At 45.6% G+C, this 23,332-nt stretch overlaps 4 protein-coding genes and 1 long non-coding RNA gene across 6 annotated transcripts; 3 read left to right on the top strand and 2 right to left on the bottom strand.

Moving 5' to 3' along the window:
- Positions 1-265: 265 nt before the first annotated feature.
- acin1a (apoptotic chromatin condensation inducer 1a) lies at positions 266-11,789 on the bottom strand. The gene is made up of 18 exons (XM_061295360.1): positions 11,611-11,789; positions 9,854-9,919; positions 9,262-9,373; positions 9,122-9,177; positions 5,716-8,382; positions 5,450-5,554; positions 5,268-5,335; positions 3,951-4,008; positions 3,737-3,776; positions 3,496-3,638; positions 3,279-3,422; positions 3,021-3,204; positions 2,711-2,856; positions 2,357-2,464; positions 2,181-2,288; positions 1,798-2,104; positions 1,616-1,716; positions 266-1,544 (listed from the first exon to the last, which is right to left on the bottom strand). The coding sequence occupies exons 1-18, from the start codon at positions 11,746-11,748 to the stop codon at positions 1,197-1,199; spliced, it is 4,899 nt and encodes a 1,632-aa protein (XP_061151344.1). The 5' UTR covers positions 11,749-11,789; the 3' UTR covers positions 266-1,196.
- A 728-nt stretch (positions 11,790-12,517) lies between these two features.
- Positions 12,518-14,259, top strand: lg13h14orf119 (linkage group 13 C14orf119 homolog). The gene is made up of 2 exons (XM_061295374.1): positions 12,518-13,204; positions 13,693-14,259. Exons 1-2 carry the CDS (start codon positions 12,779-12,781, stop codon positions 13,864-13,866), a joined length of 600 nt encoding a protein of 199 aa, XP_061151358.1. The 5' UTR covers positions 12,518-12,778; the 3' UTR covers positions 13,867-14,259.
- A 372-nt stretch (positions 14,260-14,631) lies between these two features.
- dhrs1 (dehydrogenase/reductase (SDR family) member 1) lies at positions 14,632-18,367 on the top strand. 2 transcript variants are annotated; one of them, XM_061295368.1, is made up of 10 exons: positions 14,635-14,746; positions 15,207-15,278; positions 15,688-15,836; positions 16,196-16,339; positions 16,523-16,602; positions 16,672-16,804; positions 16,869-17,000; positions 17,079-17,148; positions 17,327-17,407; positions 17,471-18,367. In XM_061295368.1, exons 3-10 carry the CDS (start codon positions 15,693-15,695, stop codon positions 17,605-17,607), a joined length of 921 nt encoding a protein of 306 aa, XP_061151352.1. In that variant the 5' UTR covers positions 14,635-14,746; positions 15,207-15,278; positions 15,688-15,692; the 3' UTR covers positions 17,608-18,367. The 2 variants fall into 2 exon arrangements, with proteins under 2 accessions (XP_061151353.1, XP_061151352.1); XM_061295369.1 differs by lacking the exon at positions 15,207-15,278 and having other exon boundaries at positions 14,632-14,746.
- Positions 14,774-15,808, bottom strand: LOC133165586 (uncharacterized). Its single transcript, XR_009717625.1, has 2 exons — positions 15,668-15,808; positions 14,774-15,470 (listed from the first exon to the last, which is right to left on the bottom strand). It is a non-coding gene; the product is annotated as an uncharacterized LOC133165586 (long non-coding RNA).
- Positions 18,368-19,128: 761 nt separating the features above from the next.
- homeza (homeobox and leucine zipper encoding a) lies at positions 19,129-23,313 on the top strand. Its single transcript, XM_061295362.1, has 3 exons — positions 19,129-19,565; positions 20,308-20,391; positions 20,742-23,313. The coding sequence occupies exon 3, from the start codon at positions 20,769-20,771 to the stop codon at positions 22,773-22,775; it is 2,007 nt and encodes a 668-aa protein (XP_061151346.1). The 5' UTR covers positions 19,129-19,565; positions 20,308-20,391; positions 20,742-20,768; the 3' UTR covers positions 22,776-23,313.
- The last annotated feature ends 19 nt before the right edge of the window (positions 23,314-23,332 follow it).

The raw sequence follows: 23,332 nt of genomic DNA on the forward strand, positions 1-23,332 counted from the left end.
TTGAATGTTTACAGCGCTAATATACGTGAAGTTGTTTGTAAACGTCACTAGTTGAGTTATAAATATATAGTAAATATATATGCTAAGAAGAGTTAAGCGTGTTGATAAATAAGCACTGTGCAATTGTAACCTGCGGAACCTCGTTTAGGTAGTAAGTAGTACCTGGGTAGAAGTTAATAAAAGCTTTTAGTCACTCTTGGGATCACTGTGCCACAAACTCAGATTGAGAGGAGGGGGAGAAAAAAAAAAAAAAACAGGCAGGCCATTATTTTCAAACTTTTTACCAATTTTTTTTATTTGTACATTCACCACTGATAGGCGTAATCAAAGAAGAAATGAAAATAAAAAATAAAACAAAGCATTTGTACTAGAATGCTAAAATAAAAACAACATTAAAATCATTGGTGAGAAAACTGAAAATAGTACAACCTCCCCTTGACAGCCTGTATAAGCCCAACTTGGTGAGCACGTCGGAGGACGCCAAGAGAAGGGAACCGACATAGATGAGATAATAATAATAAAGAAATCTGGTGCGACCGAAAATGCGCCGCCTCCAGTCTCCGTGTATATTTTTTTTTCTTTCTTTCTTTCTTTTCCAGACAGCCGGAGAGAGGAACACTGCATCGCCTAAGAACAAAATACTCCAAAGCTGCCTCGGTTAAAAAGGTATGATTAAAGATGTCTGTACAGAATGCCACACACGTTGGCCACATTTCAGCGCATCTCTGCACAGAGACGAGTTTGCTCTGTCTCGGGAGGCAGGACGGCTGAGAAGATTGTTGGTTTCCATGCAGCGACGAGTCCTCCCCCATCCAAAGTGCAAGCCTGTTAAATGTGGAGTCAAAGAGCAAATGATGGCACCAATACTTTTGGTCAGAAGGGAGGAACAAAAGGACCCAGCAGTCGTACTGCTATGCTGCGTGGAGGGAAATCAAAGAAACAGGGCTGGCAAATGCGTGAAATGAAGGTCATTTACATCAAACCTCGACAAGGAGTGACTCGTACGACAAGACTGCAACTTTTCTGGTCCCCTATCGACACGTCTGCGTGTGTGCACGTGTGCTTTGAGGTGAGAACTAAAATGGGTGACGACGTGGGTTGGTCCTTTGCTGGGTCTCGGTTGGAAACAAAGTACATGGAGCGGAAGGCAAATGGAAGAGTGCCCCCGGGGTTCACGAGACAGTTCCATCAGCTGATTAACGCCGCCTGTCTCGCGGGTCGCTGCGGCTACGGGAGCGTCTGCTGCCCCCGTCTCCGCTGGCCCCCGGCCTTCGGTAGCCATCCCTGTATTTGTCAGTCTCCCTGTCCCTCTCCCTGTCCCTTTCCCTACCTCTGTCCCTATCCCTGTCTCGTTCTCTCTCTCGGTCTTTGTCTTTCGCCCCCTCGCTCCGCTCTCCTGTTGCAAGAGCACCACCACCTTTGCTTTTCTCCTTTCGCTCTTCTTTGCTTTTTTTCTCCTCCTCTTCCTCCTGCTGCTGCTGCTGCTTCAGTCGTTGTTCCCGTTCCTTCATCCGCTCCGCTCTGGCGGCTTCCCTCTCGCCAAACTGAAAGGGAGAGCAAGGGATGAAGCGCTGCTCTGAGAGAAAAAGCGTGAGCAGAGACAAAGCGCTCGTACCTGTTCATCTGTAAGTGGAAGCCAATAGATGCAAGGAGTTGCTTTAGTTTTCCGAAAAAGATCATCAAGAAGCTTCGCGGGGGGTTCCTCGGCAGCTTTCTCTGCAAAAACCAACACTCTGGCTTGCATCTGGCTGGCGTGTGCACAGCGTGCTGCTGGTGGCGTCTTGTGCCCGTCCGTACCTTTCTTTTCAGTCTTCTTCTCCTTGCTCTTCCCCCTCTCCTTGCGCCGTCTCTCCCTTGAGCGTGACCTCCGGTGATCTCCCACGCCATCATTTGCAGCTTTGCCAAACTCCCGCACCTTGTCGCGGTCCCACTCGCGCTCCGAGCGCGCCTTCTCCCTGCGCTCCATTTCCCGCTCGCGTTCGGCCCACTGGTCTCGCTTGGGAAGTAGGGGCGGCAGGCTGGCTGCTTGAAAACGGTTGGAAGCCGGCCACTGCTCCTCCGTTCCCGGTTTCTCCGCTGCGCCCAAGCCTTTGTGGAAGTCCAGCTAAAAAGCGCAGGCATGGTCAAGCGAACACCCTTTTTTTTTTTTAACCGAACAAATGGAACCCGTGATGGATTACCTCATCCTGCTGGCTGAAGTCTACGTTAAGAACTTTTGGGTTACTCTGAGGCCACTTGACCCCATGGAGAGCTTCTCGTGTTGCAATCGCCTCCTCCGAACTTGAATACTAGAGGAAGCGAGGTGGCTAGTTTACCCGGACCGCAGTTGTTCCATGAAAAATTAAAATGAACTCACAGTGACGTAGCAGTGAGATTTGATTTTGTCGATCCAGAAGCCGTCCTCCACCAAGGTGCCGGTTCGGCCCAGCAGTTCCTTCAGTTGCCCAAGAGTGAATGGCCTCACCTAAACAGCATCAATGCATAACACACTCACTCATGCATTGCTATTCAACCAAGACTCAAACATTCTGAGCTCACAGACATTTGTTCAAACTCAGCAAGTGCACAGTACACCAGGTCCAAAAAGAGAATCGATTGTCTCGATTAAGAAAAAAAAAAAAAAAAAAAAGAGTCAAGCGTTTTTTCCTGAAATGGTGAAACAAGACACACACAATTGTGGTAGAGTGATCCAACCTATTTGCTTTCTCACCAGGTTGCTGACGTGAACAATGCTGGAAACTTTGCCACGCGGAGGAGATGGTTGTTGTGTGGTGCGTACGGGGTCATCGATGGTGATGGAAACGCCCGATTTCTGCTGACTGATGGAGCGACGAATGAGAGTGCTGCTTTCGACCGCTGGTAGAGAGATGGGAAAAGAGTCAGGCAGGCGAGTGGCTGAAATCTATCACCATCATACAACTTGCTAAATCAGCAGACACAGGCACTCTTGTGCGTGTGGCACAATATTTCTTCACCAACGATCCAATTGTAGTTCAGAACAAGACAAATATATATATTACCAGTGCTGATTTCTCCATCTTGGGTGGGTTGGACTGGTGACCGGGTTTCCATGTCTTCCTCAGGTTTGTCTTCATGAGATCGGGTCCTATTGTGGTCTCCCTGAATGTCATTTTCCTCCACATGCTCACATCTCCTCCTCTTGGTTTGTTTCTGTCCATTCTCTTGACTCTCTGAAGGCACCTCCTTCGATCCAGAAATGAGGTCAGCTCGGCGTCATTCGGGTAAGCAGCAAAAGGCACACATTCAACTAGCCGTACTTGGGTGACAGTGCGTCGGATCTGAAGGTCCTGCTCCGGAGTCTCTTGACTTTCTTCCTCGGTGTCAGACAGCACAACTTCCTCAGGATGCAGGTCCACAACAGCATCTTGGAGCGAACCCGGACGGACGTCAGGGATCAGAGACTGGGAACAAAAGAGCTTTTAAGCATTTTTCAGCCACCGAAGAAGACTGTCAGTCACAGTGTGTTGTCCATACCTTGAGTGAATCTGTGGTGATGCTGATGGAAGGTTTCTTGCCAGTGACCGCAGTGCAGGAACCCCACCTCCTCTTGCGACCCCCTGCAGTCCCAGATTCCTGATCGCCATCTGTACTGCCGGTGCCTGGAGAGGACTTATTGCCTGTCATTCGTTGCAGCATTAAACAGCGTGAGAAGATTGAATCCTCAAAATCGGTGTCATAAAGTAAATGAACAGAGATAAACAGACAATATACGTACTGCTAAGAGAGATCTTCCGAGGTGAGAAGGCCTTGCATGCCTGAAAGACAAGGGGGGGAGAAAAATGTATCCCAACGTAATGGAGGAAAGATGAACGTGATGCACAAAGGTATGTTTGATAGATCCCATAGTGCTGTGTCGCAAACACGAAATAAAATCTGGGCAGCATTAGACACAATATGTATTTAAAAATAAAAAGCTGAACAATTCTTACCTCCTCACTGGCCTCCACAAGTTTCTCTGACTCTGCCATAGCAGACTCAGTCCCGTGGCTTTGTTCCATTTCATTCGCATTAGAAGAAAAGGAGAAAACACATTTTTGCATGTTAGTAGCGAATTAAAATAACAAATTATTATTTTAAACTCAAGAGGGGTTATAACAAATCTTGATACAAAAAATTGTTACTTACATATAATCTGATTACTGTACATGTTTTTATTGTAATCAACAGGTTCACCATGCAAACAAGGGGTATGATCTTTCAACCTAGTGCTTTACCCCGATTCAACACTACGGCAAATAATACAGAATTCTTCCAGTTGCTAAAAGTGAGACACGTCAACTAAAAGCAGGCGACCGAGCGTTCCCGAAAAGCGCTGAAAATACGACGTGCAATCATGAAAATGAGAAGCATAGTAATACATCCGCAGTCTGCCTCCGGCCGGCCCAAGCAAAACGTTCCGGAACGGTGACGCAGTGAGCAAATTGCCCCCCTCAAGGGAGCACAGTAGGAACGATTAATCCAATTTGGCAACGAACGAACGCACGCACGCACGAGCAAGTGCGTCGTCAAAAAAGAGAAGAGCGGCGGCGGCGGCGGCAGCGGAGTGCCGCAGCGAGCGAGCTGAGCTCCCTCTCCCTCTCTCCGTCATACCTTCCTCCCACCACAGGTTACTCTTCTCCGAAAGCGTCTGCGGCTACCGCGGCAGCCAGCGGTAGCGCATCGGCGGCTTCGCCCGCCATTTGTCTTATCGAATTTGAGCTTCAGTTTTTTCTAAATCTTAAGAGCGCTTGCAAAAAAAGAAAAAAAGCATCGAAGGTGCCATTGTTATGTTGCAAAGATCGGGAATCAGGACCCACGTGTTAGCTCCAAGGCAGCCACGACTATTGCCTGATAGAAAATACTTCTGCAGGGAACTCAACATTTCTTGATAACGCAATGTGTCTTCACACGAAGCCAGTGTTACAATGGTCACTTTGTAAAAAAAATAAAAATTAATAACAAGTGACTGGTCGCTAGGGAAACGTTTTTTTTCGTGCAACTTTAGGTCATTGAGGAGAAATCTATTGATTGAAGGAAATTGAAAGCTAACCCCAAAATTTGCAGATATTTAATTATGCTTATAAAGTGCATCAATAAAGATAACAATACTATTATGGCGAGTTCAACTTAAGTGTCAATAACTGCAGCATGTACTCCACAACATACCTGGATGCCACCGTATTCGTTTTGTTTTACCCAACCTCCCACCTTGATGACATTTGACGGACAGACAGATGAGCCCACTATACCAAGACATAAAAGCCCACCTTGATTCATCCTTTCGCTCCAAACCGTCACCGTCTTTGCTTTTCGTCTCATCTCCGGCTGTTGCTTTCTAGGATATGACGTGGCACCGCAATGTTTATTATATGAATGAGAGGAAATAACCAGCCATTAAAAATGTCATTCAAAGATAATATTGATAGATTTCAGAAATGGCGCCACTAACCTTGGCAACCTCATCATCTGCTGTGCTTGTCTTCTCAACAGACTTTTGGCTTTCTTTTATGCTGTCATCTTGACACTGGGCTGAAGTACTGTCACGGTTTCCTTCCTAAAAGCAAGTAGCAGAGAAATGATTTCCCACCCGTTGATGTACATTCTGTGTAATGTCTGTCGTTTATAGAACCGCAATTCATTGATTAGCCCAAGGTAGCACATGCTGCAAACTGGCTGTAAATACGAGAAAGAAAGGCTTCCATTTCGATTTCCTACCCTTCTCTTCTTTGAAGTGGAGATTTTATCACGAGAAGAGGAGGATGAGGAAGACGAGCGGGATGACGAGGACCCGGAATCAGATTCGGAGGAGGCCGAATCATTGGAGGATGAGCGTTTTTCTCTTCTTTGTACAGCGTTTGCCGGGCTTGCTTGGTCTCGAGTCCCATCTTTCAACGTCTTGCTGCTTTCCTTGGCCAGCTCCTCCTGGCCCGCGGAACCATCTTTTGCATTCTCCTGCGATGCTTCAGCTGCTAAACCTTCTTTGGAACTTGTTTTGTTGTGAAAAGCAGACTCTTCCTCAGAACGGCACCCCGGCGGACCCTGTGTTTTCGTGCTAACTTCCTGCTGAGCAGAGGTTTGGCTCTCCCGCTGCTCTCCGAAAGCGGCAGGGGAGGAGGGGAAAAGGGACACCTGAGTCTGGGGCGTATCGGAGAAGGTGCGGTGCCGTTTGATGACCATGGAGGTGGTGGACTGGGCCTGAACGGGCGGGTCTCTTAAGAAGCGGAATTTCTTCAGGGATGACTGCGGAGATGCCAACGGTGACCTTGATTCCGCTGCTTGGGAGTCACTCGGAGCTTTGGCCTCTTCCTGGACCTCTGCCACTGGTTTTCTAGCTAGTCCTGTGGAAAGGGGAGGAGCGGGAGAGGTAAGAGAGAGCGGGAGCTCAATGTCCAACTCCTTGGCTGTTTTCTTCTCTAACATTTCCTGTCCACTCGCCCTTGCCACTGCGATTTTGTCCTCGAGCCTGTTTTCTAGAGCCTCCCTCTCTTGGTCCTTCCTATCAAGATTGAACGGCCCTGCTCTATCGCCCGGCGCTAGTTGCTCTTGCTTTGCGCATGCTCTCGCCAGACGCTCTTTTTCGAGTCGCTCTTGCTCGAGGCGCGTTTTCTCCAGATGCTCCAGCCGCTCTCTTTCCAGGCGCTCTTGCTCCAGTCGTTCTCGCTCCAGGCGCTCTCTTTCTAGACGCTCTCGCTCCAGGCGCTCTCTTTGCAGGCGCTCTCGCTCCAGATGTTCTCGTTCCAGGCGCTCTCGTTCAAGGCGCTCTCTTTCTAGACGCTCTCGCTCCAGGCGCTCTCGCTCCAGACGTTCTCGTTCCAGGCGCTCTTGCTCCAGTCGTTCTTTCTCCACTTGCATTCTGTGAAGACGTTCCTGCTCTAAAGCGCGTTCTTTCTGCTTCCTCAAGGCTTCCTCTCTCTCCTTCTCCAACGCTTCTTGTTCACGCCGTTGTTTTTCCAATGCTTCTCGCTCCCTCTCGAGTCGCTGTTGCTCTAATTTTTCCCTTTCTAACCGTTCCTGCTCCAATGCCCTTTCTTTGTCTCTTCTCTCTGCCTCCAAAGCTTTGGCCCTTTCTAACATTTCTTTCTCAAGAGCCTTTTCTCTTTGCTCCCGTTCCCAAGCCTGGATTCTTTGTAACTCCATTTCCCTGGCTTGCTTTTCCATCTCCTCTCGTTCTCGCTGGAGACGTGCTTGCTCCAAGGCCCTTTGCTTTTCCATCTCCCTTTGCCTCTCCAGCGCCATCGCTTGCTCTCTTGCCAAGGTTTGCTCTCGCTCTTCCTGCTTCCAAGCCAAAGATTGCTCCCTCTCCAGCCTCTCTCTTTCGGAAGCAAGTTTCTTTTCTGACTGCAGAGCTTCTCGCTCTTGTCTTTCCAACACCTGCTGCCGCTCAAATCTCTCCATTTCCTTCTGTTCCCACTGAAGCGCTCGTTTGCGCTCTTCCTCCAAAGCTCGCTCTTGCTCGAGGCTTCGTAGCCTTTCTGCTCTGTGCGGCTCAAGGACCTTTTCTGACTCCAGCTCAGATTCCCTCCCTTCCACGGTGGAAGTCTTCAGCACGCTCACAGGAATATGACTTTGAGCCGAATGTGTTCCGATGATGCCCGTTCTCATAGCAACTGGCACGTGACCTGCGGCGGTAGCCAACGAGAGACCTTCAACGTGTTCTGTGCCACCAAAAGATGTGGCTATCGATGGGTTGTTGTCTTTCCGACTCCCTTCCCCATTGCCACCGGGCCAAAAAGCCCCGGAGAAAGCGCCTTCGGACTCCATTTTACGTGCCAGGAGACTTAACGGGCCGGGTTTGCGCTGCTCCACGTGTCCACTCCTTTGTGGCTCCGGGCTGCTACTGCGACTACCGCTGCTCGAGGAACCGGAGCTGGAGTTACTGGGCGAGTGCCTTGCTGGGGCTACATCCAGACCAGGGGGGCTCTGTTTTGGGGTGTCAGGCAAAGAGAAAGATAACTCTGGAGGTGGGGACGGAGGAGGCGTTGGCTGGCGGAGTTGAGGAGATAAAAGGGAAGGGATGTGCTGCGGCTGCTGGGGTTGGCGAGATGCTCCACACCTCTCCCGAGTTGAGGGCCCTCTGGCCGGTTGTTTCTGTGTTCTCCTGCGAACGCTACTGCCCCAGTCGTCGTCGTCATCCCCATCCTCCTCGCCGTCCTCGCTATCATCATCGTCACTGTCGGCCGGGAAGTCGCTGGCCGCAGAACTTTTCTCCGGTTGATGCTCATTGCCGGGAACATGCGTGGTAATGGACACAGAAGCAGGAGGAGCAGACATGTGAGCTTCCTGGTTGTTATTAGCCTCTCCCTCCGTTACTGCAGAAAAGCGGATCCCTCCATCAGATGGCTCGGGTGGCTTGTGCTGCTCAGCCGAGGCTGGGGTCGCATCCTGAGGAGAAATTGGAGGACCAAAAAGGTTTGCAGTGGCATCGCTCGAATTTTCTAGCAGTATTTGACTCGGAGTAAGTTTTTTTTTTTTTTAAAGGAGAAGTCAATCGCCCCAAAAATCTTGACAATAATATGTTGTATGTGCGTGCCCCCATTTCCTATGCCTGTAAGTATATTATCCCCGTGCTGCCGTTTTATTCTATTCGAAAACATGTCATAATTCATGGCCATAGGAATCCACTTTTGAGCAGCGGGATTGATTTTCGGGAAAAGTCATCACGGTCGATAATAAAAAACAAAAACGGTTATAACAGTAGAGGAAGCATGACATCTGTAGATGATGAGAAATCTAGGGATGACTGAGCAGCCCCTCCCCAGTGAAGAGCAGCCATACGGCAACACACTTCAACATTGCTTATAGTATAATATTGTCTTCTTGATGTGAAAGGGATGGCATGGTATGTGCGAGCTTTAAGAGGCCTGCCCACCTACGACTTCTTGACTAATATCACAATACAAAAATAAAAGCATCATTGAGTTATCTCATTGTTCTAGCGGAAACAATCTCAATTATTGTCACAAAACTCAAGTAAAATGGCTTCCGAAATTGGCCAATGCGTGCGGAGGAAATTCCACCTTGGGTTATTCTGTCTGTTGCGACATCCGCCGACTTCGAATGAAACCGCAGCGCATTTTCAAAACAACAGATACAGTCCATACGATGGGGGAAAAGGTCTGACCTGGGCTTGCGAAGGACATGCAATGCTGTTATTAACGTCTCTGCGTTCCTCTTGCTCTGTTTGCAAAAGGCAAATGAATTAAAAGTGGCATCGTCATCATCATGAACCTATTTGCCCGAACAAATTGTCATTCCGCTTACCGTTAGTATCGTTGGCTTGAAGGGCCTCTCTCTCGCGAAGTTGGCGCAAGAGCTCTTGTTGTTTGGCCAGATACTGCTGAATGAGGCTATTCTGGCTCATTTCCTCGCTAATCTAAATGCACAAAGGTTCAGGAAAGTAAGTTGCAAGTCATTGGGCAATCATACCTGGAGACCTTTTGAAGATACTGACAACAATTACACTTGTTAAAGGTGGAGTGCACTCTTATGAAGTAGATGTTAAAACTGTATGACCTGACAGAGGATTATGATTTAAAGAACGGATGGAAGAAAACATTAGTCTATTAGCACCCTCTTCAGTGAAAGGTTGACACTGCAGTCAGTGACCTTTTCCATAGGCGAATGTGTTGCAACACTAATGATACGAAGTAATCAATGGCATACCGATGGAAGAATCGATTCTAAAAAGATTTGTTAGTGACAGCCCTAATTACTATTACATTTGTTTACTTGTCTGGCTCTACTAGCAATGTAACAGCCATGGTTAATAGTTTGAGAGCGGGGCTGAAAAGAGGCAACATTCAAATGATGCTATGCTAGCACTCTCGAAACGGCAACACTTTGAAAGACTTGCCTGAGAGTTTGGCTGCAGTCCGTCATAAGGAGTGAAGGTCTTCTGCAGGTTTTCCACCATAAGAGCCTGTCATTGAAGGAAAATATAGTATGGTTGCTTATTGCACAGTAAGGGCAACAAAGACAAAGCAAAGCTCCCAACCAATATTATCGCCATCAGGAACTACCTGGATATTCTGTCAGAGCAAAAACTGTTGCCACATTGTAGCAAGTAATATCTAACGACTACCACTCAATGTGTGGGCCCTCCCGCAGATCAGACCACAATTGTTGGGTTGCCGTTGTATTTCACTGGCCATTTAAAAAGCCTATACACGGCAACTGTCTTGTCAAGAGCTCCTTTCTCCTTTTTGCAGAATCCAAAATGCTCACACACAAGCAGACGCATTGTGTCCTCTTGTCTACTCTTCCCCATTGCCATTATAATCTCGGTTGCGTGCTTCACGTAGATCGCGGCGCCGACTGAAGATGTGGTCGGGTGAAAAACAAAATAAAGCGAATTCAAAACCAATATTCAAATTTGAATAGAAAATAAAAGGATGTTGGGAATTTTGGATCTAGAAAATAAAAAACACTTGAATGCGACGTTACGTCGTACTCGTCTGCAGCTGGAGGGAAATCCTTCCCAAAAGAAAATAATTCATATTTTCAATTTTGAAAATAATACCAATAAAAAGAGTCAACCTCTACTTGGCCGATTGAACTAATTGCAGGCCTTTTTGGGAACGATAATCAACATTGAAAGGAGCAACTGGGGGTCAAATCTGGGTCAGGGTGAATGGTCGCATCCAATTGGGTCTCTAATACCTTTCATAGTTGCTCTTTCCCAGCCACAGTCGTGGGAAGGCCACCACATCATTCGAGTAACTTGCTGTGACAACTCCTGACCAAAAGGAACTAAGCCAAAAGTCTAAAATACATAAATAGCGACACATATATACTTGCAACATGTGCCATAGAAAATCACCATCTGGCACCACTAAGAGTTTATAGAATGAAAATCAGATCATCTATGTTGGTTTTACCATCAACGGCACACTTGATGATATTGCATTGTTAAACTATTGAAATATACTTATGAGAATGAAAAGAAATAATCTACAGAGGAGAGGAATGTAAAAGCAAAATAGAAAAACAATTGATGATTTTTAGGAGCAATTACGATGTCAAAAAAAAAACAGTATTGTGTCAATGATAACATTTGGTTGATGGCCGGTAGAAAAGTAAACAATCCAGCTCGTCAATGACCTACGGCAGCTCAAAGGCCTCAAACACATTTGCAGAATTCACAGACCCTAAGTCGTCAGCACATAGCGAGAAGTAATAATAATGAAAAAAGATGACTTAGATCATAACTTAATCTTTATTTACGCGTTGAAATCAAAACGAGGTAGTTGTTAACAATTAACCAGACTCTCGGGTGTTTCAGACAGAGAGTGTAAACAGTCGAAATCCACCGAGGCCACTGCTAAACTCACGGCGCTAGCCACAATTGCCAATGAGCTAACAGGGAAACATCACATTTCGAGATGAAGTTGACTTAAGTCTTTGTGTGATCGCTATGTTCACCAACACGGAACGCAGTTAAAATAAACACAGTAAGAAATGAGTAAAAATGGAATCGAGTGGAAATTATTCAACTCTAGCGACTCCGCTGTTCAACAGTAACGATGTCGGCCCTCGAGAAAGCATCAGCCCGTCTCATCGTTATCCCCAACTCGCTGCAATGGTGGCCGCACAACTGCTAGAGGAACTCACCCCTTTGAGTCTTTTGACGAGAGCATTCTTTTGTCCGCTTTTGGGCAATCCCCTTTCCTCAAGAGCAGCTTTTAAGTCTGCTACACGAAGAGAGTGGAGCGGTCTCCCGTCCAGGGTTACGTCTTCGAGGTCCGCCATTTTCCGTTCCTCTGGAGCGATTCCAGCGAGAGCGTCGAGCAACGCCCTCCTACAGACGACGTCATCGCTGACGACTTCCTCCATCCATATTCAAAAAAAGAAACATAATACTTTTAGGGTTTTTTTTCCCCACCATTTTCTTCACAACATATTTTTTAAACCTAAGTCTATTTTGGTTTTACTTTTGGTTGGTAGTATAGTTTGATATTGAGTGAATGACTTTATTTGCGTTATTTATGCGCAGTTTTGATACTTCTGATAATCGACCGGTGCGCTTTGCGCCGAACTCTACAACGGAGTCTGTTTGCAACTTTCACGTCCGTTTGAATTGCCCTCACTTATGGAAACACTGCAGAACGCATGAAATATAATGTCAAAAGTTTGGTGTTTGTTACTCCCTCCTAAATAGGGGAAATACAGTTACTGTAGGCTTGCATGCATGGATGGGTGATGCATGCATGCATGGATGAATGGAGGGAGCGAGAGAAAATGGGTGATCATCTTAATTAATGTCATTTTTTTCACTATTTACTTTTTTAACAAGTATTGTCCGTGTTTTCTCTTTTTTTTAAAAATAACTGTATATCTACTGTTGCAAGCCCCGGTGCATACATATAAGATGATGTGTTTTAATTTAATATTTAATCAAATATTTTACACATCTTCCCCCCCCCCCCCCCATTTATTTTCAAATGACTAATTTAGATTGCAAGACAAAGCAGTAATGTTGGAGCTCAATGGGTGGCGGTAATGCGCCATTCCACATTGCAAACGGCCGTTAAATACGATGAAGAACAACAAACGAAGAAGTGCTCATGACGGCTCCTCTTCAGATATGACAATTAGGCTACTGAAGGTGGGCTGACGCCTTCGTGCACAAAGGTACTTCATGTTCATGGTTAAACGTACATTTGATTTGATCTTATAGCAATCCAAGGATCTCCTCATTCGTTTGGTATTGCCGATTGATCCAAATCACACCAGTCGCTGCTTGCTCTTCTCATGTTGAAACCAAAGAGCCTGTCCAAAGATGTCATGGTTCAATTCCGTCACTCAAAACTCGGAGCACCAGCAGCAATTGTCTACGGACAGCCGCAAAATGTCGCCCGCAGACGGCTTGTGTGGTCCTTACCGCTCCAGGCTCGGGGGTGCGCCGACGACTGCGGCGACCATGGCAACACAAGACCGGCTCGGCCTCTCACCTCGGGGGTCGGAGGGCTTTCCCTCGGCACCCCAGGGTGTCGCCGGACCCCCTACCCTGGAGAATTTGACATGCGGAGGTCAGGTCAGAGAGCCAGTGCCCATCTCTTATGTGAGCCTCCAGGAGCTGAGGTGCGTCCTGAGCTGGTTCCAAAGCTGGAATTCCTCTCAGCGGGAGAGATTTCTGCAGGACCTGGTGGGCAAAGCCGTGCCTGGGAAGGTGTGCACGCTTCTGGACTCTCTCAGTACTCTTCAGGTAAGGAATGGCCCAATGTACCGTATTTTCCGGCCTATAAGGCGCACCGGACTATAAGGCGCACCTTCAATGAATGGCCCATTTTAAAACTTTATCCTTATATAAGGCGCACCGGACTATAAGGCGCACCATTAATGCATCGTGTCAGATTTTTAATCCTAATCAAATCATTCTCCATTTTATCTTTTTTATTTCAACTTCAGACGGAACAAATTACTTTATAATCATAAAATAATGATCCATAGTCTTTTTGAGTCATGATTCATAGTCTTCAGCGGGCCACTTATGATTGATTTCATGACACAATACTTCGGGCCAGTTTGAATTTAAGAACTTGGTCCATATATAAGGCGCACCGGACTATAAGGCGCACTGTTGGTTTTTGAGAAAATCTTAGGTTTTTAGGTGCGCCTTATAGGGCGGAAAATACGGTACCCACCCAGTGATGTTAACTGTCCAAATTGATTTCCTCTTTGCCCTTTGTCAAGGTTAAGGACCGACTACCAAACATATTTGAATGCCAGCTTCGCCTGTGGACACAATGGTTTGAGTCGTGGGGAGAAGAAGAGCGCAATCATTTCTTATACATCCTGGAAGAGAGGGATCCCACATTTGTTTCCCACTTTTACACCTGTGTAGCAGGTACAGCGGGCAGAGACTAAACCATCATGTCCAACTCACGCAGGGACAAGAAGCAAAATGAATGTGATAGTCACAGTAAATGTAGGTGTTAGCACGCTGAGGTGTTACCTTTACGTTGAATCGACTTTGGAGCATTGTGAGCAACTTTTAAAAAGTCGGATTCTTCAGGGAAACATCACACGCCCAAAAAAAAAAAAAAAAAAAGATTTGTCATACCCTGCCTTTCTCTTTGGTTAGTTTGTTTTTTAATCACCAAACTAACAATGTTTAATGCGTACTGTACTTCACGGACAAATCTTGATTGAACCTCGAGCTTTAAGATCTGTATAATCATTTTTCATGGTGACTACCCTGGTTTATATACTGGACATTTTTTTGTAAACCTGTACAAATAAACAGTATACATTATTGTACCCTTGTTTTGTTTCTGATATGACGCGTAGGTTCAAAATGCAGGAAAAGGCATATTTGGGGTTTTCAAAAAGTATTTTGTCAATTTTCAATGATAAAGCGGAGTTGATACATTTTCTCTCACTTTCTCAAGAATTGAACAATAACCTGTCTTTTCCTCACAGTGTCACACAAAGTACTTTTACTACCTCTAAATTATGTCAACAATAAACAAAACAAAAAAAACAGACTGTTCATCTTAGCCGCGTTGTGTATTTATAGAGTTTGTCAAGTTTATTAGTTGCAAAATATACTAACTTACGCTATTGTAAAATCTACATTTCACCGTAAGAGGGCAGTAGAGCAACACTATCGTATAGCAGCTGCGGTAGAAGGTCTCGAAAAGAAGAAAGGAGGAGTTGCATTCATCTCATATCAGCAGCAAAGCATTCGCAAATTTCCAGATAAGTCCGGAGACGTCGCTGGAAGAAATACCTGACTCCAATCGCTGTAAGTTGCCCTTTTCCTTTCATGCACTTATCTGAATTCAATCAGTTATAGATTTATTTATTTATTGCACTGAATATGAAATAATATTTCTGGTCAATTTAAATGGCAATTAACAGCTGCTCATTTTCTACATTTGCATAATATTTCGAATTTACATATGTCTCCTTTTACACTGGATGCAAAGTCTTGTTTTTCTTAGTATGTGGTCATTTCGGCTGGTTATTTTTTAATAACTCGAGTCAGTGCAATAACTGCAACTACTACTTACCTGTTGACCTTTGTGCCGCTCACTCTTTCCCCCATTCCATAACTATGGAGTAATCGGAAATGCACTGGCGTCATCACGTGAATGGTGACCAATTGCTCTACACGCCCCGTTGTGGTTTTTTTTTCTTTTTTTTCTTGTTGACCATGGCCACAAGAAGAACCTAAATGACGCTGCACTTTTTTTTGCTTTAAGTTGTGTCGTGCCTCTCATTGTTGCCACTCACTACCGAACATCGTCTGTCCAAGAAGATCCGAGCTGAAAACGGTAACGGAAACTTTTGAAATATATTGCCGTTTGTATTTCTAAAAACGTCATCATCACTCTTGCACAAATGCGCACATGCTGGATCAGTCATGCAAGGGTGAATGAAAAGCATTTTTTTCTGATATACTTTGTTAGTTTGAGGTCAGGAAGGTCAGGGGTCACTCACCTTTTCTGAAGATTTCTTTGTTGGTCCTATAATGCAAAGGATAATAATGTCGATTGTATTATTACTGATCATTTCTCTTAATGTTTTATCTCTATAAATCCTTGCTCGTGTTTATGTTTTCAAAAGATCACTTGCTCAACATTCTTAGAAAATCACAATGTCTCTTCACTATTCAAAAGCTTCTGTGCATTTTAATGGGCAAAAATCGGCGACATTGACCTACGATGTATCTGCGGTCCGCAGAGAACATGTCCCTGTCCGGTTGGATCTGCGTGGTCACAGGTGCCTCCAGAGGCATTGGGAAAGGGATAGCCCTGCAGCTCTGCGAGGCAGGCGCTACCGTCTACATCACAGGACGGAAGGAAGCGGTTCTTAATGAAACGGCAACACAGGTGACGTTTTCAGCTGGGTGTGGCAACAAGCACATACCAACAAGTTAGTCTTGAGCTAAGGCATTTTCTTTTGACTTCCTCTTTCTGTAGATCATTGTTGATTCATTCCTCTGTAAATGTCTGCTTGTTTTGATATGAAATAATTGTTCACTTTGTGTTAATTAGATGACTAGTGCATGATTATTATTTTTTTTTTAATGAAATAATTGTTGACTTCATGATAATTAGATGACTAGTGCATGATTTTTTTTTTCTTTCAAATTCACATCTACAATTTATATTGTCTGTCGGTTCATTTTAAAACGCAACTGAATGCTAAAAATGACTTTACGGGGAAAAACTGATTTGCGTCTGCTCAGGTAAACCAGAGGGGTGGAAAGTGCGTGCCGGTCATCTGCGATTCAACGAACGATTCAGACATTGAGAAACTCTTTGAACGCATAAAAGTGGAACAAAGTGGCCGACTGGATCTCCTAGTAAACAATGCATACGCTGGAGTACAGGTTAGTGGCATTCAAGCGCTAATTCTCATACTGCAGATCGTCCAAAGTCGAAATTTCTGCCAAATAAAATCAATGTCAAGTGAGCGAATATGACCCCGCCTCTAAGATTTGTCATGATAACATTAACTGTGCAAGAAACCTTTAATTGTTGATCATCTCACAAAATATTCGCTGTCATTGCAGACCATCTTCGACAACCAGGGGAAAAAGTTCTGGGAGACGGAGCCGTCTATGTGGGATACCATAAACAACACGGGCCTAAGGTAGTAAGCACTTTGAATGGACAACATGAATTCATTTAACCTTTTTGGTTTTAATTCTCAATCTGGTAGAAGCCACTACATCTGTTCGGTGTATGCGGCCCGTATGATGGTCGCTCAAGGTCAAGGTTTGATCGTCACCATTTCATCCATGGGAGGAGTGCGATATCTCTTCAATGTTCCGTACGGCGTTGGGAAAGCGGCAGTAAGTTGGGGTTTCCCCTCATTCCGGGATTTCTCTTTGGAGTAATCCAACCATTTCTTTACAGTGTGACCGCATGGCAGCAGATATGGCTGTGGAGCTTCGCAAAAGCGGCGTGGCATCCATCAGTCTGTGGCCCGGACCAGTGAAGACTGAGCTAGTAGAAGAGATGGTGCTTTCAGATGATTCACAGCAGAAAGTAGATCCCAAGCCAGATGAAGTCCATGTGTAAAGTATGCCATTTACGCCAAATATATCTCAATTGTTTCACCCTCAGACTAAGGATGTGTTTGCCAATGGAGAAAGCACTGAATTTAGCGGCCTGTGCATTGTCAACCTTGCTCAAGGTAAGCCTATTCGCTGACATTTTCGTTTTGAATCTACTTCTTTGCAATGTTCTGCCCCATTATTATCATTGTTGTCTTTGTGGAATACACCATTAATAATCCACTTGTGTTTAAACAGCTAAAGAGATTTAATTTTGTTATATGGCATCAACTAATGAACCCTGTCTCCATTTCAAAGATAAAAACCTGATGTCGCTGAGTGGGAAAATTCTCATGACCTGTGAACTGGCGAGGCGTTACGGGCTCCGAGACTTGACCGGTGAGTCGGGAAGACTGAAAATCAAAGTGTTTGTACGGTATTTATTTTTGTTTGCTTTTCCAGGGCGCAGTGTTGAAGACTTCACCTCCGTGAAGTTCCTGCTGACCCAAGTTCCGCGTCTCTCCTGGCTCTCCTATGTGGTCCCTTCTTTTATAAGAATCCCACGCTCTATGCTTTCCATGGGTAGCAACAATGTCTAGCCCACATGATGTGGCGTGGAAAACCTCTTTGCGACTACTTTTTAATGCAACTGCCACAAGTGCCTATTGAAATTAAGAAACACATAATAATAATAAAGAATCTGAGGATGGTAATATTGTGAGTGAGCTAGAAGACCTTGGAAAATGTGAGATGTCCCGTTGATAATATAGGTTCAATAATATGGGCTCTGGGCAGATAACATTGACATTGTAGCACAAAGAGGCTGAAATCTAATGTCTACAGACTTACAGGCAAGAGAAATGCCATAAAATAATGACAATAAACTGATGGAAATTTAAAAAAAAAAAACCCTGATAGGAATAAAAAAAAATACATGACATAACCCGTTAAGCTTATATGTGAATACAATAAAACATTGCACACATTTAATGTCGAATCGAGCCATATCGTATTGGGGGGGGGGGGGGGAAACCCATCCACCTCAGAAGAATGCACATCATATATTTGTACTCTTTTCTATTATTTGTTACCTACCATGGTAGCATAACCGAAAAACAAACCACAAAATTGAGTGCGCTTTGTTATTGGTTAGTCATATACATATAGAGAGATGCTTATTACCTTTTTTTGTTTAAGAATGTAAAATTGTATTTCTGATTACTATGAAGCTGTAATCAGCCAGAATGTATAACAATATTTTGGATCAAATATTAAAGCACATACGTACATATGCATATTTTTACGAAAAGTGTTACTGCTTTACAGTATGCTATTAATAAAGATGACAAAAGGAATCAACTGCTGTTTTGTCTTATTCTGAATAAAGGAATGAACATTTAATACTACCATTTCACACCCACAAAACTGTTTACATCAATCAAAGACTCAAACCTCAGCTTTTAATGTTTTCACTGTGCAATCCATTTATGTTTTCTAGATATACACCCTGAAAAGAATTGTTCTCTATAATAGTCCTTTAATTTGAAACTCCGGGCCTATTTGATATACTGTACTAAACTGGTCCTGCATTGAACTTTTAACTGAGCATTATGCTGCATTTTTATATCTATTTAAAGAAAGCTATCTGACGGTACATTTTGGAAAAGAAACTGTTGGTAACTCATTTGTAGCCCATGAGGTAAAATGAATCTCCTCATTTTTGGGGAGTGTTTTTCCCCTTCCACCTTTGTGCTGACTCCAGTGTTGTGCGCGTCATTTTTTTTTTTTTTGGAGCCTGTCTCTTCAAATTTGCATAAGCACCATCATTAGCATGGATATGTTTCATATCATTTGAACAAATAAAAACGGGAAAAACACATGCACGTCAACTGCTACTGGTTACTCCATGCATGATTCTACATCCATGATTTTCTACGCGACTAAATCTCATCGTAATGTGGCCCAGATTTGATGGGGGGGCGCAACGTGGTTAACGGAAAGGGGAAAGGAAAAAAAAAAAAGGAAAAAAAGTGTTGAGCCCACTGGCCGGGATTTGTTGTACAGACGCTTTCTCCCACCAATGTGAAGCCTTCCCCGGCCGACTGGCACACCCACTAGGCCGAGGCCGTGACAGTCAGTTGGGCCTGGTTGGGCTTCCTGGTCCGCAGCTCCGCCTCGCCTCGATCTGGCCGGACAGTGGAAACACTTCTCAACAGAACAAAAGCGGCCGCGGACCAAGCAGCGATCGCGACCGAACACCAGCTCTCAGTCGGGGGGAAAAGACGCCTAAAACGGGGGCAAGCGAGACTAAGTCCAAGGAAAGGGTGACAAACTTGGTCGCCGTCGCATCTTGCCTTCCTTGGCCGTTAATCCGACGAGGCGCTCGGTGAAATAAGCCAAGGGTCAAGCCGCCAGACGGACGGACGAACGGACGGACGGGCATTGTGTCCAGTCTTCTTCCAAACTTCGGCCATTTAGAGCCGCCTCTTCATTCAACGGAAACGGGACCCTTTTCAACTCGTTGTCCTTTCGCTCCGGGACAACGGATTCTTTTGCGGTAAGTTTATTTTCAGCGTTAAATCCAAGTGTGTCTGGCGGCGAAGTGCGCCAGCTCAGTCAAGCGTTTTACTTAGTACGCCATAAAGGGGCACAGGCACGACTACCATTGTTAGGGGGTACAACCGGCAACTTTTTACCCGATTCAAACCTTATTTGGGAAAAACATGGTCCATTTCAACCCATTACGTCTCGGATGAAAGAACAAAAACAAAACACGGGACAGCTACTTGAATTAGCGCCCCTATTTGTTCCGATAGGTCACGAATGACGAACGTTGTGGCGTTGGAGTTGGCTCGTGGTTTGGTTACACATTTTGTTTTGGCTTAGGCAAAAAAAAGCGACCTCAATCTTCGGCCATGGCGCAGTCTCAAAACAAGATGCGTATTTTTCCTTGTTTCCCATTTCAAATGTTACCCGTTATTGAGAAATGAGTGGATTTTTTTGTTTGTTTTTGTTTATATATGCTTGACGCCAGTGCTCAGGCTATTCACACATTCGCAAAAACCCAAAGAATAAAAGAAAAGTAAACGATTTGTACTTCATCCTAATTATGAACTGTTTAATTCAAAATAGATTCACCAAAAAGTTTCATTAGAAATTCGTTTGATAGATACCTGTTGCTTAACATTAAAACAAACTACCAAAGTCTCTTAAGGTGTTTTTAAGTTGAATACTTTTTAACTTGGGAAAAAATAAAGTCTGACTAATGCTGATCGTTTTCTCCGTTTGTAAATTCACAGGCTTCTGCTCTGCTGTTTGCCTTCACGAAGCGGCTCTACTCGTCTTTGGAAACTTGAAGTGGAACAAAGCCTAATAAGAAAAGGGTGAGAACGTAACCGTGAAGGGTTTTCTCATGGATGTCCGTTCTCCACACTCCCACCCTTTGCGACCAGTGCCCCCCCCCTCCACACCCCCTTGCTCACACAAAACAAAAGTCACCCACCACACTTTGGGGGAGGGGAACCCAGTCTGGACCGGGTATACGACTCGTTTCAGGGGGAGTTCAGAATAAGGAGTTCAAAGTAGAGGGGGGGGAAGGGGAACAGCTGTCCGATAACTGACTTCGACAATGAGGGCAAAACAAAAGTTGTGGAAAACATTAGCATATAAACTCGGGCGGTCGGACATTTTTGGGAAACTCTCAACGTGTGAAATAATAGCCTTTTTCTTCCAGGTGAAACACCCGACTTGCAAGGCCCAGATGGCGACCTTCGATGAACAAAACGGCAGAGCGCACGTGGCCAAGAAGTTCTTGGATAGCAAAACCACAAAGACTGTTTGTAAAGTAAAGCCAGAAGATAAAGCCGCTGTTAAAGATTTGCATCTTCCTGCCAGGTCCCCCGAAAGCAACCCAGGCTCCGCGTCCAGTTTCACCACCAACCACAACGCTGTTGTGTGCTTGCCTCTTGTCTCAGAAGAACTGAAATTGGTGTGGACACATTCGGATCAAACCCGCGAACTGGACTCCATTCCAGAGCTCGTCCAAGCCTTTAACTTGTTTCCATACCCGTCGTCACTCGAGGTCAACGCCCTCGCCCGGCTTTGCTCTTTGCCCTTGGACAAAGTGAAGGTTTGGTTTATGGTACAGAGGATCAAATACGGGATCAGTTGGTCATCAGAGGAGATAGAGGAGACGCGGCGGAAACTATCAGTGCCATATTCTTTTGATGACTCCGCTGAACCGAGCGAGGAAGCCAAAGTCATCGAGGAGAAAGATTCTGTCGCCGAACCTGTTTTGCCTATTGTGTCTCCTCCGAAGAAGAAACCAAAATGTGAATCACCAGATTCTTACAAACCAACCAAATCCACTTCCCCGTGTTTCAGTTCCACATTACCGCCGCCTCAGGATTCCTACTTCTACCGCCCACCAAGTGACATACCATCAAGTGCTAATGCGGTGGCTGCCATCGCCGCCGCTGCTGCCGCCGCCGCTCCTGCCGCCGCCGCTCCTGCTGAGGTGTCCTTAGACCTTTCGGGCTCCTCTCCACAACAACACCGCCACGGACGCTACAAAAAGTCTAAAGCTCAGCTTGCTGCCCTTCGCAAGAGTTTTTTGAGAGAGAACTGGCCTGCAGAGGTGGAGCTTAGGCGCTTGCAGGAGGAGACCGGTTTGAGCCGCAACGACATCCGAAAATGGTTCAGCGACAGCCGTTACCAGCTTAGAGTCGGACGAGGAAGTCTGGCAGCGGCCCAGGGCTTTTCGAGCCTCCCAGCTGTAGGAGGCAAACACGAACAACAAAGCGAACCTCTTTCGCTCACGACTCAAAAGAGTCGTCTTTTTAATCCGGCGGGGAAAGGCCAGGAGGTAGCCCGAAGCAATGTGATAAGAAATTCACATTTCTTCCAGACTTTCTTGTCTCACAGCCTTGAGGCTTTCGGGGAACGGGACCTTGAGGCGGAGGGATATGAAGCCATGGAAGATCTGTCTGGTGATGGAGACAGTCTAAAAGACGGGGAGCAAAGCGAAGACGAACCTTTACAGTTGGTCAAGCCCTGCAAGCTGGACCAACAGGCTCCTCCGCAGGAACCGCCTGACGCATGCAAATCCTCTCCCAGCTCCTCCCCCTCCGGAACGCCTCCACCTGAGGCGTCGCCGTACAAACTGCCCCCCGACAACATCAGCAGCGCATCAAAGAAGTCCGAGCACTCGGCCAGGGGCAATAATCTACTACACCTCTCGACAGCGTCCACATCCCGGTCATCTGGCGGCAGACCCAGGAAGACCAAGGAGCAGTTGGCTTTATTGAAGCAGCACTTCCTACGCTGTCAGTGGCCCAAGAGTGACGATTACACAGAACTTGTTAGGATTACCGGTTTACCTCGAGCTGATGTTATCCAGTGGTTCGGGGACACCCGTTATGCGGTTAAAAACGGCCAACTGCGATGGGTTAAGGGCGTCCGTGACAAATTCTTGGCAGAGCTGGCCGCCCAGCAAAGTAACGCCGCCTTACCTAATGGCTCAGGATTGTCTCCGCGGGTTGGAGGGAGCCGCAAACGAAAAGCTCAAGTGAATGGAACCGGCGCGGGTTGCCCGAACGTCCAACCGTTGGTACGGTATTTTCTCTCAACGGGCTCACTCAACGAAAAAGACCTTGACACATTATGCAAGAAATCCAAAATGAGTTACCAGCAAGTGCGAGACTGGTTTTCGGCTCAGGTTGTGGGCGAGGTTCACCAAGAACCTCTTGTTGCCGATGAAAGCGGTTGAAGCCTACAAAAGGGCTCGTGTTGACTCAGTACTCGGATATCGTCTCTACCAGCAAGCTTAGTCGTCACTTGGCGTGATTACATTTTTGCTTTACCTGAAGCATTGCATTGTAACATTTAGTCTTCCAAGTACGAGCCCAGATCAAGGTTTGAGGCTTGTATATTGACTTCACTTTCTGTTTATCCTAATATATTTGAAACGGAATAACTTTGCTGCCCGTGTCGCTGTAAATAGGAAAGAAAATTGTACACTGGTTTGCTCTATTTTTTTTCTCTTATTTGTTTAGATATGAACTGCAGAATAGCTCGTTGTAGCAGTAATTTAAACTGGTGGCTCTTTTGGTACCCCAATACAGTGGACGGACGAGACGACTTAGCCGCTGACATTATTGAGTAATCATTCCTTTCTAACCCATTATTCCTTGTGAGGAATGCACACTGGACATTTTCCCCTTTAATTTGACATCTTGCACTTTGGATTTGGAGCCTGCTGCCGTTTTGTCCAATTATTTCATGTACTAAACACTGTCCTCCTTCAACCTGCTGTTGTTTGTTAAC

This window comes from Syngnathus typhle, linkage group LG13 (genome assembly GCF_033458585.1).
Source record: "Syngnathus typhle isolate RoL2023-S1 ecotype Sweden linkage group LG13, RoL_Styp_1.0, whole genome shotgun sequence".
NCBI lineage: Eukaryota > Metazoa > Chordata > Actinopteri > Syngnathiformes > Syngnathidae > Syngnathus > Syngnathus typhle.

Coding starts and splice junctions, on each gene's coding strand:
- homeza (XM_061295362.1), top strand. CDS start 20,769: ATGGCGACCTTCGATGAACAAAACGGCAGAGCGCACGTGGCCAAGAAG.
- lg13h14orf119 (XM_061295374.1), top strand. CDS start 12,779: ATGTCATGGTTCAATTCCGTCACTCAAAACTCGGAGCACCAGCAGCAA. Junction 13,205..13,692: donor ACTCTCTCAGTACTCTTCAG/GTAAGGAATGGC, acceptor CCCTTTGTCAAG/GTTAAGGACCGACTACCAAA.
- dhrs1 (XM_061295369.1), top strand. CDS start 15,693: ATGTCCCTGTCCGGTTGGATCTGCGTGGTCACAGGTGCCTCCAGAGGC. Junction 15,837..16,195: donor TTAATGAAACGGCAACACAG/GTGACGTTTTCA, acceptor GCGTCTGCTCAG/GTAAACCAGAGGGGTGGAAA. Junction 17,001..17,078: donor CAGATGATTCACAGCAGAAA/GTAGATCCCAAG, acceptor TTTCACCCTCAG/ACTAAGGATGTGTTTGCCAA.
- acin1a (XM_061295360.1), bottom strand. CDS start 11,748: ATGGCGGACCTCGAAGACGTAACCCTGGACGGGAGACCGCTCCACTCT. Junction 3,639..3,736: donor TCGGAAGATCTCTCTTAGCA/GTACGTATATTG, acceptor AACGAATGACAG/GCAATAAGTCCTCTCCAGGC. Junction 2,465..2,710: donor TTGTTCACGTCAGCAACCTG/GTGAGAAAGCAA, acceptor GATGCTGTTTAG/GTGAGGCCATTCACTCTTGG.